Source organism: Armigeres subalbatus, chromosome 2 (assembly GCF_024139115.2).
Source record: "Armigeres subalbatus isolate Guangzhou_Male chromosome 2, GZ_Asu_2, whole genome shotgun sequence".
In the NCBI taxonomy this organism is placed as follows: Eukaryota; Metazoa; Arthropoda; class Insecta; order Diptera; family Culicidae; genus Armigeres; species Armigeres subalbatus.
In genome coordinates this window covers 375145107-375159843 of record NC_085140.1, presented here as the reverse complement: position 1 = coordinate 375159843, position 14737 = coordinate 375145107, and the positions used below count along the sequence as shown (strand labels likewise).

The 14737-nt window shown below is 40.0% G+C and overlaps 1 protein-coding gene across 2 annotated transcripts in view; it reads right to left on the bottom strand.

Annotated features, from left to right (window-relative positions):
- LOC134213111 (probable nuclear hormone receptor HR38) overlaps nt 1–12737 on the bottom strand; it is a 430825-nt gene extending 418088 nt beyond the window's left edge. Inside the window, exons 1-2 of one of the 2 annotated variants that reach the window (XM_062691723.1) lie at nt 11529–12737; nt 10775–11349 (exon numbers count right to left, since the gene is read on the bottom strand). In XM_062691723.1, the coding sequence (XP_062547707.1) occupies nt 10775–11129 (355 nt within the window). In that variant the 5' untranslated portion in view covers nt 11130–11349; nt 11529–12737. Of the gene's footprint in view, nt 1–10774 lie in introns of both variants that reach the window. The other variant, XM_062691724.1, reaches the window with a different exon arrangement.
- Nucleotides 12738–14737: the final 2000 nt, after the last annotated feature.

Genomic DNA, 14737 nt, shown 5'->3' with positions numbered 1-14737 from the left:
GTGTATCGTAAAATCTAAATTATTTTCATGAGAGGTGTGGTTCAAAATCGTCATACAATAATATACTCTATTTTATTCTATACATTACATTGTTGCTCTTTCCGTGTAAAATAAAATTCAGTTCACAATTCGAAGAAAATCTGTGTAGAAATAAAAATAAGTTTTTTCACGTATCGTGCAAAATGGATGCAACTTTGTTAAACTTTGGACTGTTTTTACACGACTTTGAAAATAGCTACTATCCAATAACGACCATAGAAGGATAAACGTTCCATTGAGACGAAAAATATAGATGAATTGAAAGGAGGAGCTTATGTATTTTCTGCTAGACCCACATACAAAAAATGATGAATTTGGAGAGAGCTATTTGGGGTAATGGAAAATCCTGATTTTTTATTTCTACTTAGATAAAATTTTGACAGTTTTAATCAGATCGGAAAACATCAACATAAATAGGGTTCAAATTTGTGCGAACTTTTTTTTTAAATAAACAGTGCTGCAGAAAATTGTGATTTTCGAAGATGTTTTTGAGTTGGCGCATCTGAATTATATATTAAATGAAAGCTCTTTAGTTCCTTTATTGCCCTGCGGGCTATTTTTTATTTATTCTTTATCTGTTGGTGAAAAGTATTCCTTTCGGAAAAAACCACATTTATTTTTATTTTGTTTTTAAAGTTTAAACAAAATCGGTCAGCCACCGCCAAAGTTTTTGCATTTTTTTTATTCTGGCGATTTTTTAACATCAATTTTTGAAGGGCCGTTTTACCCCACTTCCCCTCAATGAAAAAATCAGAAAATTTGTAAAATGTCTTCTTATACATATATGAACAAATCCTGAAAATTTCATTCAAATCGGAGAACATTGATACAAGAGGGGGTTCGACATCCCAGAATTTAAAGAAGTGAAACTAATATTATTGGTCAGGTTGGTCATTATTACTACTGGCACTGTAAGTAGGATTTTTTCTATACTCGCCATTCAGTGTTTCTCACAACTATGTTGCAATAAGATCTAGTACATTCTTCTTCTTCTTCTTATTGGCATTACATCCCACACTGGGACAGAGCCGCCTCGCAGCTTAGTGTTCATTAAGCACTTCCACAGTTAGTAACTGCTAGGTTTCTAAGCCAAGTTTACCATTTTTTTGCATTCGTATATCATGAGGCTAACACGATGATACTTTTATGCCCAGGGAAGTCGAGACAATTTCCAATCCGAAAATTGCCTAGACCGGCACCGGGAATCGAACCCAGCCACCCTCACCCTGGTCTTGCTTTGTAGCCGCGCGTCTTACCGCGTCATCTAGTACATTACCTTGCTGAAAGAGGCGCAAACATCAGCTGGACTTGAATACGTAAAGGCGACCGAATGTGAGTATATGTAATCTGAGAACTCGAATATTCATCTGTTAAAATTCATTTATAGCTTTAAGATACGCAACCAAGATAAATCGGCGTTTCTGTAAGGAGGTTCGAAAGACATAAGTCCAACAACGGGAAAATCTCAGGTACGGAACATTTATTAATCTTTATGGTATATTATACTGGAATGCAGCAAAAAATTTCCATAATTTACGTGGGAATCTACCGGAGGAATATATGCTCAATTTTCGCTGAATATTCTTCTGAAATTCAACGGATAGTTTTGTTCAATTATAGAAAGAAAATTAATTTAATTAATTTAATAATTATGGGTCAGTGACAATAAAATTTTCAAACAATTGCGCGCCGATTGTAAAATGTTAGCGGCAGCGTAATGCGGCGCTCATCTCTATTGGGACATGGGAGAAATATTTACCTGAAGCTGACAATGTGACTATGATAGTCTTACCCCGTAAAACATACAGTAAAGAGGTTTATCCAGTGTCTCTAGTATTCACAGATCTAATAGACGCTTCTATAGTATTATTAATTTCGCCATACGAGACTGAGCCAGCCTAGGGCTGAAAGTCTCGCTAATAAAGACAAATAAAAAAATTCGCCATTTTACTAGTATCTCCACAGGTACGCGTATTTCGACGATTTTAAGATTAATCTTAACCAATTTTGAAAAGCATGTTCCAATTTAATTTACTAAGTGTGTTTCGCTCATGCAGTGAATATAAATTTAATTATTATTGGCGACAATGTAACGTTTGTGCGGTGTTTAATCGAGCAGTTGTTTCTTAATAATGTTGAAGCTATAAACTACATATGCTGAAGTAAATAACAGATTTATTTATGAATCACTAGAGCCAAACTCGAAATGTCCGGATTTCGAATCAAAAGTGTCTGGAATTTGAAGCATCCCTCATACTGTGTCCGGTGTCCGGTCAACATGATCGGAAAAATTCGATATGGCTTGGTTCGAACAAGCCATATCGAATTTTTCCGATCATGTTGACTAATTTGTCAATGTAAAGTGCAATTTTAATACAACTACAAACAGCATATATGATATATTTGTCTTTATAGAGAGTGAAATTATTCTGTGCCAAAGTGCGAAATTCTGTGTAACATATTGATTTTAAATTTGAGCAGTGCTTACGTGTACTGACTTCGAGTCAAAACGGTATTTCTAGGGCTGGTAGCGACCGAAGCCACTCAAAATAGTTACCTTAGTGACCAAAGCTGACGAAAAAAGGGACCAAATAGTGACTTTCAGTTGCAGAAAAAGTGACCAAATAGTGACTTCCAATTTCAGTTGCAAGTTCTTACTTACTTACTTGAGGGTCCTGTACACCTTACTAAACACCTGCAGCCGTTGAGTGTTCTCCACTGATACACACCATGTTTCGCTAGCGTATAACAGCACATATTTCCCGTTAGAGTTGAAAATTCGTATTTTGGTGCGTTCACTGATCTGCCTGTTTTTCAAGATATTTCTTAAACTCGCAAAGGCAGCCCTTGCTTTCTTGATCCGTGCGCCTATGTCGATCTTGGTACCTCCGTCTGACGCCATTTGGCTACCAAGATATTGGAAGCTTTCAACATTCTCCACTGGTTGCCCGGCTTCTGTGAAACTGGAAGGAGTCACCGTGTTTACATTCAACGATTTGGTTTTGTTGACGTTAATGACTAAACCTGCCGAAGAGGAGCGCTCGGCAAGGTCGTTGAGCTTACTCTGCATGTCAGAGTGCAACGTCATCAGCCAATTCGAAGTCGTTTAGGTGCTCCATGGTTATAGGCTGCCATAGCAGCCCGCGGTTTGGTCAATCGCGCCTACCAGAATCTCGTCGATTACGATGAGGAACAGTCACGGCGATAGAATACATCCTTGCCTCACACCAGCTACGACTCGGATAGGGTCGGACAAGACCCCATTGTGCAGCACTCTACACGAGAAGGCCTCGTACTGTGCCTCGATGAAGTCGATGATTTTCTCAGGGACCCCCTCTCGTCCCCACATATTCTCGTGATTGAGACGGTCGAAAGCTTTTTCGTAGTCAATGAATACCAAGTAAAGGGACTCTTGGAATTCGTTGACCTGCTCCAGAATGATGCGGAGCGTGACAATATGGTTCACACAGGATCTTCCGGCACGGAATCCGGCCTGCTGCCGCCGGAGAGTCGCATCGATCGTCTCCTGAATCCCGGCTAGGATAATTTTGCATAGAACTTTGAGAACGGTACACAGCAACATAATGCCTCACCAGTTATCGCATACAGTCAGGTCACCCTTTTTGGGTACCTTCACTAAGATACCTTGCATCCAGTCGACCGGGAAAGTTGCGGTGTCCCAGATATAACGAAATAAACGATGCAGTAGTTGAGCGGATGTCATGGGGTCAGCTTTGAGCATCTTGGCTGATATGCGATCGACCCCTGGGGATTTATTCGATTTCATGCTTTGGATGGCTGTTTGAATCTCTAGCAGTGATGGAGCTTCGGTATTGACGCGTGTTATACGTCGGATCCTAGGCAGATCATGCCGAGATGGCGATGGCCTGGCTGACACTTGAAAAAGTTGCTCGAAGTACTCGAACCAGCGTTTCAGCTGGTCAGTTGGGTCGCTCCATAACTGATCAGTCGTGTTTTTCACAGGTATCGTTGCATTCATCTTCGCCCCACTTGAGCGTCGTGAGATATCGTAGAGAAGGCGAATGTCCCCGGTTGCTGCGGCTCTCTCTCCTTCGTCGGCCAGAGAGTCAGCCCATGCTCGCTTGTCCCGTCGACATGAGCGTTTTACTTTCTTCTTGAGAGCCGAGTATCGTTGACAGGCTAAGACTTTGGCTCCTCTGGTTCTTGATCGCTCTGTCGTATCGTTGCAAGTTCTATGAGACGAAATCAAGCGTGTTTGGGTCGATGGAGAATAGTTTTTCCGTTATTTGTGGCGTTAAACATGTTTCACTCACATCTCACATCTCTTACAACAAACTCAGAATAAAAAAGAAAATCGTTCACGCTAACTTTTATCTTCTCAGTGACCCTAGCTGCACAATCCAGACCAATTTGGTTACAGCCACTAAAATGTGACTACATTCGGTTGTATAGAGGTTACAGTAACTTGTGTGCAACATGTGTGCTGCTCGGGGACTAAGTGAAATTGTATTGCCCTCTCTTTTAACCCCACGGAAATTTTACTCAATATCAGTCTAAAGCAACTTGCAAGCAAATCATTTTTTTAAGCTAATGGAAGTGAGCGAAATATGGTTATCACTCAATACCTGTTTTTCTTTCCCTAAAATGATTTCTCGGCGAATATCTGCGTGAATGAGCACTCTTTGCTCTTGAGAATGAATGAAAATTACGATCATTGGATAACCTGAATCTGAATACCTACTTTAGAAAAATGCAGAGAATTCTACGATTTGTCTCTGGTGCCACGGAAGTTTTTGGAATTTTTAGTGCGACGGGAATAACAAAACGAAACAAAAAATATTAAGATTCATGTACAACGAGCCTGGGATTGAACGCTCGACCTCCTGCTTGTAATGAGGACCATGCTCTCTGAACTTTTAATTATTTTTCTCAAGAAAAAACGCAGATTTTCCGACTTGCTGTGCGTATTCATTAGAGTGGGGCGTCATGGTCATTTTTTCAAATCAATGGTTTTTCGAGGCCATTCTGGGTCCTGAACAACTGTGCAGAATTTGGGACCGATTGGTTGCTTCCTCGCTTTCCGCATCGCATCGTTTGTATGGAAATTAGTATGGTAGAACGTATAGTTTTACATTTCTACTACTAGAGGTTTCAGTTCATTGTAAACCAAGCGTTAAAGTTATAACCCAAAGGATGCCGAAAAACTTTGCTGAAGAAGGCACGTTGCTGGAACGTCCACGAAAAAAGTTATAACGTTTCGAAGATTGAGTGTTGAAACCATATGCAACAAATCGTTTATTCTGCCAGCACTGCCGAACTACGTAGACTAATAATTTAACTGAGTGTTATTTCAAAATAATTGTTCTTATAGTGTTTTAGAGCTCATGGGAGCTATCCTGAATCATTTCATAAAGAAAAAAAACCGACGTGAAGGAAGATGGGTTTGGCCCTTCGATAAGCATAGGTTGTCCAGTAGTGCTGGCAGAAACATTGATTTCTTGCATATGGTTTTAACAATCAATTTTCGAAACGTAATAACATTTTTTGTAAACCTTCCAGCTATGTACCTTCTTCGGCAAAGTCTTTCGGCATCTTCCAGACTATATGCTAACGTATTTACTCACGTGATTTATGATAAATTAAAAATATAAAGTTTGCGTTTTTCCATACAACTGCGCCCCACTCTAGTATTCATGGACGATTTTTGCTATGGAATACGACAGCGCATGCAATCTTCAAAATTGGGGAGACTTGATTTCCTTTTTATAATATCCACTCAATAAATATTTTTTAGAGCAAACCCTTCATTACATCTTGTGCTGTTAAAAAAATATAGTGTTTGGTCATTATTGGAAGAATAGAGTAAATAAGGTTGTCAATCAAAAAAATAACTCGCCACATAACGATTATTTGTCTAGAGGATCTATTATAAAAATACGGTACATATAACAATACTACTTTAGTTCTTGGTTGGAGAAGCATGTCTCCCACGGGGTCAAATCTCCCCTCCTTCCCCTACTGTATGAAGATTGAGTTTAAAAAAACTTGAAATCGACAGGTCACCTGCTTGTATGACTGTATACCAATTCATAAATTGTGATGTAAAACACCTTCAATTAGCTACTGGTGAAATGCCAATAAGAGCAGCGAGTTAAATGGCTGGCGAAGTTTCAGAACGATCCTTTTTCCAAGATCCGTAATTTCATTTCTGCCATGAACAAATCATCATCCGATAGATACATAAAGCTTTATAAAAAAAAATTTGGTTTCAATAGTTTCAAAATAGTTGAAAATAGTGACTTTTTGCGAGAAATAGTGACTTTAGGGACTTGAGGTCGAAAAAAGTATCCGTTACTCGCCGGATACGCGAGTGAAAAATTATGTAGTATACCTATCCAAAAAATGAAGTGATTGTTTTCGAGACCAATAGAACTGTTTTACTATTCATCAGTTCCATTATCCGGAAGAGAAATAATTTTTTAGGAGGATTATTAAAATGGCAAATGCAAACGTTTAAATATCGGGGGGCAAAAAAGTCAAAATTTGAATCCCTCTATGAACATGTCATATGATATAAAATAAACAATTCGTCAATTCTGGCAACATTATGCATCAGGTGGCATATTTTTACCACCCCAGTTGTAAACGACATTTATTTATCGCTGCTGCATTCTTCCGTACCAATATCATCATTATTACAAACAAGTGATACAGTCATTAGTTTTAAAAACATTGTGATGTAGTCTTGATATCTAGATATCCTAGAATTGCGAAGAAATTGTGCCATGTTTATCAGTACAGATCATTTCGAACATTTATGGCTTTATGCTGTAGAAAAAAGGATAACATTCGACCAATGTTGGGAGAAGTTATTCATTTTTTACGTGGCCACTAAAATCCTTTAGGAGGGACCAAACACACAAACCGTCTTATGAAATAAGTACGAAAGTCACGACAGAATAATCATTTGTCTAGATGATGTAAACTAAAAAATAAGCTAGTAAAATATTACTTTAGTTTTCTTCAAAACAGTCTCCTTTTACTCAAAAAAGTCGCAAAAACTGATCGTCATAACCGTATTACTTTCCGTAAAACAAGGCAAAATCTAATGTCCCTATACTCTCTAACAGCTTGCAACAGTATCGAACATCAAAGTTATTTTCCAACCGTTCGGAACGTTACTAAACACAGAACGCGGAAGAAACTGTTTATATCTGCTTATATACTCTTGTATGAAGAAGCGACAGAATATGCCCAAAAATACGTGGTTAAGCCAGAGGATTTCTGGAAAAACATCATATTCAGGGACGAAAGACATCTTCTGTTTACAGTCTTTAGGGCAATTAAAACGATATGTTTCTTCTACGCTAGAAGAAACATGTCATTTTAATTGCCAGTAAAGACTGAAAGCCGAAAATTTATTAGTTAGATTGAAATAGCCGAGACCCCTTTTTAAGGACGAAAGAAAGTTTGACATTGATGGACTGGTTAGAGTAGACGCAAACCAAATACAGAATTCAGACTCCTCTTGCTCGAGAGAGACGGTAAATTATTCTTAACTACTAGCTTTCTTTGATTTTAGCCCGCCTAAGTACTGAAGTTTAGCCCAGCTGACTTAAGTCGGTAACTGTAAAACTGTAAAACTAAATAAACTTGTTCTTTATCCGCACCAAGCGGCTGATTTGTTGTATTTTTGATTTGACTGATTTGTGGTATTTTATTCGCGATAAGGAAACGGAAATCATTTTATATCAATTCATACGTACATTTGTTGAAGGATATTTACAGTTATGAATCTGATGGATATCCGATACTATTTGTGATCAATTAGATCTGCTAACCGAAAGTTTGGGCAGAAAAATGGGTCATTTTTTGCTGGCGCTTGGTGTGATTTGACAGAACCCTGGCCTATTGGCGTCGCTGAGTTATTGATGTTCAATGCTCACGTAAATTTGCTAATGTTTTTGAACCCCATAACGGGTTAGTGCGCTGTTCATTTACCGGTAATTTTTCACTATGGTTGGTTGGCGAACATCTAAATGAAGCGCAGTTCCAAAAGGCTCCAACAGCATTTGACGAAAATTAGAAGGAAAATATGTTCATCACGATGTCATCATGATAACCTGAATAATCTTGCTAAAAATGATCAACAAGTTTGGTTGTCATTCAATTTTGATGAAAACTCAGTAACAATATTGTGAATAACGTAAACTTGGTAACAGATTTCACTGGCTTCCGATATCAGTAAACATTATATATTACTGAAAACTACTGTATACAGTAAATTTTGAAAACGCTTACAGAAAATTGGTTATTTCCAAATAAGTAGCTGCTTTTCTCAGTAGTTATCATAGTTTATCGGGCAAAACCGCAAACATGAGTTACCGAACAGAAGAGTCGAGAATAAGTGTTTGCAAAAGAAAAATGTTTTCTAATATTAAAAATGGTGAACAATTAGAATTAGCTTTGTTTTGTCCATAAACTACGTAACGCTGTAGCGGCATAGATCGCGAATTGATATTACAGCTCATGAAATTTGATATGACTAGACAGCAGGATTCGTAATGCTCACTCAATCTCAAAATTTTCGGGAAGAAATCACTTTTCGGGAAAGAAAAACAGTCTAGAGAGTGATAACCATTTTTCAAACGTTACTTTGCTGTTTTTCACATGCTGATTTTCAGCAATTTTGGCAGAAATCTCGACAAAAAACACGTTTGCTGGGGCTCGGCTGTGCGAGTCTCGGTAAAAGTACAACAAATTGCTGAGATCCCTTTAAAAAAAATTAGGTTTGTATGGCTATTATTGTTACTATTCTGTGTTCGAAACCCGGCGCAGCCATACAATTTTGTATTTGTTCAGCGATAGTTCTTCCGAAAAGTAAGTGAGAAGTAAATATTATGAAACGAAAAAGGATTTTCATCTAATAGGCAAGATTTTCGATCTAATAGGCTAATTCTAGGGAAAAGATTGATGTACTCAAGATATTCCTCAACATAAACAACGAAAAAATAAGTCTCCCTTTGCCCGAAAAATGCTTGCTTTGATCTCATTGAAACGAAAAGTCGAAACCCTGCTAGACAGCTTATTAGTTTGTCCTACCTTCTCTAACAATGTTTTCAAAATTTTAGAACGCAGGAGTCTATGAGAACTCGTGATCATGAGTGATTTTTCTTAACTAAACGTGTGAGATAACAATAAATGGTGCTAAACGATTTTCAACTAACCACCATTGCATTGTGGTAAATTAGAAGTGCAACGAGAGGTGAAAACATAATGTGCGATGATGCACTTGTCCACATTAAAAACAATACATTTTATTGGCAAGCCCGAAAAAACCATCGTCAGTGATACCGCAATAACTAAGCGAGCGAAGGGTTTCGGAGCCCAAATTCAACAGGATCGGATTCTTGACAAAAAATGAAGCTACAGTGTGAACTTAAATTATGAGTACCGATGGGAACTCTTTGAATTTTGCAATGAATAGTCATTACATTGAAGCAGCAATACAGATGTTACAAGATTCAACGGAATTGAAAATCGACAACAACATGCTCAACTTGCATTGACTGTGTAAGATCCATCAGATTCAAATCAATCAAACCTGTGTTTACGTTATCGTTAAGTATTGTTTCTACAATTCGTGATCCAAATATGGAATGTGGATCACTTTGAAAAAATGGTTTTAAATATTGGTCCATTGTGTGGTACTTTGGCAGGTAGGTTCAAGCAAATCAGATGTTGGTCATTCGGACAGGAACGACATTAGCATCAACTATTAGGGTTTTCTCTGATGAAAAATTGAAAATAAATTTATTTTTCGGGTTTGAAGGCTTACTAAAAGTAATTCGGTACGCTCCCCTCATGTTGACAGCGCGTATCTGGTGATAAGAACCGATTTTTTTACCAGTATTTTGTTTGTGATGTGCTAAGCACAGCTTAGCTGGGGCGTTACCCAGAAAAGTGAAATGCAAACGAAAGAAGGGGAAAATTGTGCCCAGTCACCTTTCCTGGAAAATCCAGAGTAGACTGGTACCAATAATAGCTGAAGTGTTAATGTGCAATGAACAGTGACCTGTAAGACAAAATGAAAAGATCCTTCAAGCACTTCGTGTTCATCAAAAATCAGAATAATAATCTCTTTAAAAGCATGTTTTTTAGTTTTGAGATAAAATGATTATTCTCGAATTAGTTAACCTCGAAAAGCTGCAATGCAACCCGGAGAGATTTGCTCCGTTCCTTCAAATTTGTAGAGAAAACGAAGAGCATGAAAAGTTGTATTATAGCTTTCCAGTGAAGACTGCTTCTTTAAATCTGACCCTAAAATGCTATTGGTCGCAAAACATTTATTAGGCTTTGAAATATTAAAACCAACTTGTACCTATTTAGAAGTCTTGAGAACAAATCTTTATTCTGTTCCGTTTCGATTCGAATCAACATTGGCATTAGCATTAGCATTAGCATTGAGCAATTGTTACAATTACGGATCATTACAATCTTGAACTTAATTGAATTATTTATTTATTTTCATGTTTTCCATATACGATTAGATTTTAGTATAATTCACAATAGTCCATTCAAACTGAATCTAGCTATCAAATCAGTCCTTAACAAATTGTAAAAACGATGGAAGCGATATTTTTCATATTCATATAAAACTTAAAAATGCAAACCCATACTTAAAAGCACAAACTGTGAACAAAATTTGCAAAAAATAACAAAGCAAAAATATAGAAATTAACAAAATACGTACACTTTTTCTCGTCAAACAACTGAAAATCCTGTCCGATTTGCTGCTGGTTATTGTTCAGATCACCTTGAGCGCCATAACTAGCCGTCGGCTGACGTCCATAGAAAACACCGCCAAACTCAGCATGTTGTAGCTGATGGGGATGATGATGTGGTTGTTGAAAGTTACTGTTGTTGAGATGTTCAAAGCCGGTGTTAACGTAACCGTTCGAGTTCAGTCCATGCACAGTCGCCCTTGCCGTTTCCGGTCCTACCAGCACACTGCTACCATCACTTCCACCGTTCCCGTAGTAATCGTCTGCTACGTCCGAAAGGGGTTCCTGCTTCACAACAATCAACGAAGCCAGACGGGTTCGCATGTCCTTAACTGTTCGCACTCACACTCTATGGCTCCCACCCACGCGGCAGGGAGCTTGCACTTCAACTGGGAACAATCACACTCGATCTCTACCAGGACGTCTTCCCGGGCAATTCTGTAGTTTTTAGTCGGAACTTCACCGAACAGTAATTCAGCATCTTCATGGCTTTGACTGCGTTCGGGGTTTCCGGTTGCTCAAAGCGGTTTCTTCAAAGGACGATCTTTGAAAAGTTTAATTAAAATCAATAAGCGGGGTCGAACTCAAGAATGCTGAACTTAAAATACGGGAACAGTTTCACACACTAAGCACTACTTCTACTAACGAACTGAAAATAGCAATCAAGCGGCACAACATCGAATACAAAAACGACAGCGTATAATCAGAAATGGTTTCTCAGACCTGTTGAAGGTGCTAGGACCCTCTGGTGCTGCTCTTGTTCCTCCTCCAGCACGAAAGACACTTCACCGTAGTCACAATGTTATTCCACTACTGCGCGCGATCCTTTCTTTGTTCTCAATCCGTAGAACAAATCACAGCGTCATGGAGCAGCGCTCATTTAGCAACACTGAACATATTCTTTAATAAAAATAGAATCATCCGATAAATCCCTTCTAGCAACACTAAACAAGTTCTTCGCCGAAATTCCAGGCCACAGTCCTTTCTGTACACACAAAACACCAGCACTGGTCCAACGGGTCCGAGAAGATTCACTTTCGATTTCGTTTAGCTTGGGAGAGTCTTCTGCCTCGACGACAACGGCAACGACAACCGAGTTCTTCTTCAGCAAGGAAGTCGTAACGGCAGCGGCGGCGACGATTGCGAATGGAGAAGCTTCGCGGTTCGCATCCGGAAAGCTTTTGATAGCACTGCAGATCTTCGCGATCCTCTCGGGTGTGTGTTGACCACAGCGCACGCGATCGCCACCCGAGCTGAAACCGAACTAGTCGGAGAATAGAGAGTTTTGCGCGAACGCGCGGTTTTGTGGAAAGAGAGTATTCGAACTGAACCGCGCTCCAAAGTTTGGCGCGTTTGCTTCGCTGATCGAGACCACAGCCACCACCCCTGAAGAACCGGCGAAGGTGGGAGTACGGGGCGGTTCTTCGGTGATTTGACGTTTTCAAAGGTGGATGATAGCACTCTGGCTCGGCGATTCGATGTTTGTAGCCAATGTGGAGAGCACCCGTGGAGGTGGAAGCTTCCAGGATTGGTTCGCTCAAACCACTTGCACTTGCACTTTCGCTTTCGTTTGCTCCAGATACCAATTTTCGTGCTTTTCACTAGCCGGCACCGATGTCGTCTTCGGGATGCTGCTGTCGCTTCTGCTGTCTACTCGTGGTAGGGATTAAGCTTGTATGGCGAGCTCCTACCACCCTCACTGATTGATTCGCATTCGAATCCCGTTAGGTGCACTCTCACTTTCCGTCGTACCGGTTGACCTCCGCGCGGTTGATCTTCGCGAAAGGAGTTCTTCCCAAGGACGAACCTCCATTCAAATCACTGAGCGGATGGTTAGCGATTCAGACCCTTTCCTAGCAGGCAGTAATAAAATCATCAATCCCGATTCCATGCAACTGCACCGAATAAGTAATCCAAAAGTAACACACACACCTGTTCGTACCTGAACGACACAGCGTCTCGGACGCAACTGAACCCAACTGAAGCTCCACCATAGGACTATATTCTTCATGAAGAGCAGTACACATGCACAATTTCTTCTCTCCTTTCGGGTGCCCTACGCCTGCTGTCGTCATAACCGGTCCGGGGTGCCCCAAAGCCACCCACTCACCTGTCCGCCGGTATCCGGAGAAGCTTCACCGGCGCTGACGACGACATCGCCAACGACGACGGAAGGTTGAAAGCAAAATCGTGCTTGAAGAGCGCGCGCCGTCGATCGTTTCTCAGTTTGCGACGACGCTAGCCAACCACCGCTGCCGTACCCTAACCTTACACAAGAGCAAATCCGCTGAGCCGCAATGACGACGAAAACGAAAACGTCGACGACGGCTATGCAATGGGGAGAGCAACATGGCATGAGAGCATAAATGAAAAGAGGAAGCTGCGAGGCGGCACAGCATAATGTGTGTCAGTGTGTGAAACGGTCGCATGGCCAATATGCTCCACAGCACACGACGGCCGACAGCTTTGCGAAAAGGAAGCAACAAAAAAGCTTTTCACATGTCATAGCAGAACTGCCGCAACCGCTTGTTGAGTGTTTGGCGATGTGTGCCGGGTGATGCTTCTAGTCAGTGCGGTAGCAAATATTGGAGCTGTCTGTAGATTTGCCTGAATGAGGATTTGAATGAGATTTGGCTCATCACGCAAATTAATTAATAATTCAGCAATAATACATCGTTTTGTAGAGATATTTATCACAGCTTCTTAAAAAAGTGTATCAATCATATTAAAGTTACATTACCCTAGTTTCATGCACTTCTCCAAACTGGCAGGCTGTGCAAGAGTTTTTTTCTTTTTTGTTTTTCACATTTTTTTGGTATAGCGACACGATTAACTAAAACTTTTGAGACAATATTAGGAGCACTTGCCAAATTTCCGCAGATGATTTTCATTTGAAGCACCACATTATAATTGCCTACCTTACAGCTTTTACAAACGATTTATGGTGAATAATACACCAACCTTTCATGGGCTGAAAAAGCATCTACCACCAGAGCTAATATTAGGAAAATTTGTCGAACATAAAGTCCATTTCACTCGATACTTTTGATGGCTGAAATAAGGAATTGTACGCAATTATTGCCATATACCCTACGTCTTTTGTATTTTGGTGAGATTATTTTTCACCTTTCTTTGCAGCATACATTCATCATTTCATCTATTATCTGAGTACATAATTTTGGGTACATTTAACAATAAAATGAATTATTAAAAAAATTGGTCATTCTGTTCGATGGTTAATTAGGACGAAACATAAATATTGATTGTCTTCAAAATTTCCTTACAGTCGTGGGACCCTCCTTAGCCGTGCGGTAAGATGCGTGGCTACAAAGCAAGACCATGCTGAGGGTGGCTGGGTTCGATTCCCGGTGCCGGTCTAGGCAATTTTCGGATTGGAAATTGTCTCGACTTCCCTGGGCATAAAAGTATCATCGTGTTAGCCTCATGATATACGAATGCAAAAATGGTAACCTGGCTTAGAAACCTCGCAGTTAATAACTGTGGAAGTGCTTAATGAACACTAAGCTGCGAGGCGGCTCTGTCCCAGTGTGGGGATGTAATGCCAATAAGAGGAAGAAGTGTAAGGAAAACTAAAACCATTCAAACATTGTCGCTTATTGACTGAAGCAAAACTAATCAAACATTTTTCTTTTCGTTCTTCGATCAGAACAGTCAACCCAGTATGGTACCAGACACCGGCGTCGCTCTCTCGCGGATTGTTCCTCTCGCATTGGAATCATTTTTTATGTTTATGCAACGAAAGCTCTGGCCATAGTATCCTACAGCCGTGCTTCGTAATTGATGACGTCACATGGGAGCGAATGGAACAAAGCATTGAGCAAGTGGGACCACACCATTCCCCATCGCAAATTCGTATCGTTCACGGCTTCTCGCTCATGGATGTGTTGAGCAGGTCGTAACGTCACCGTTTT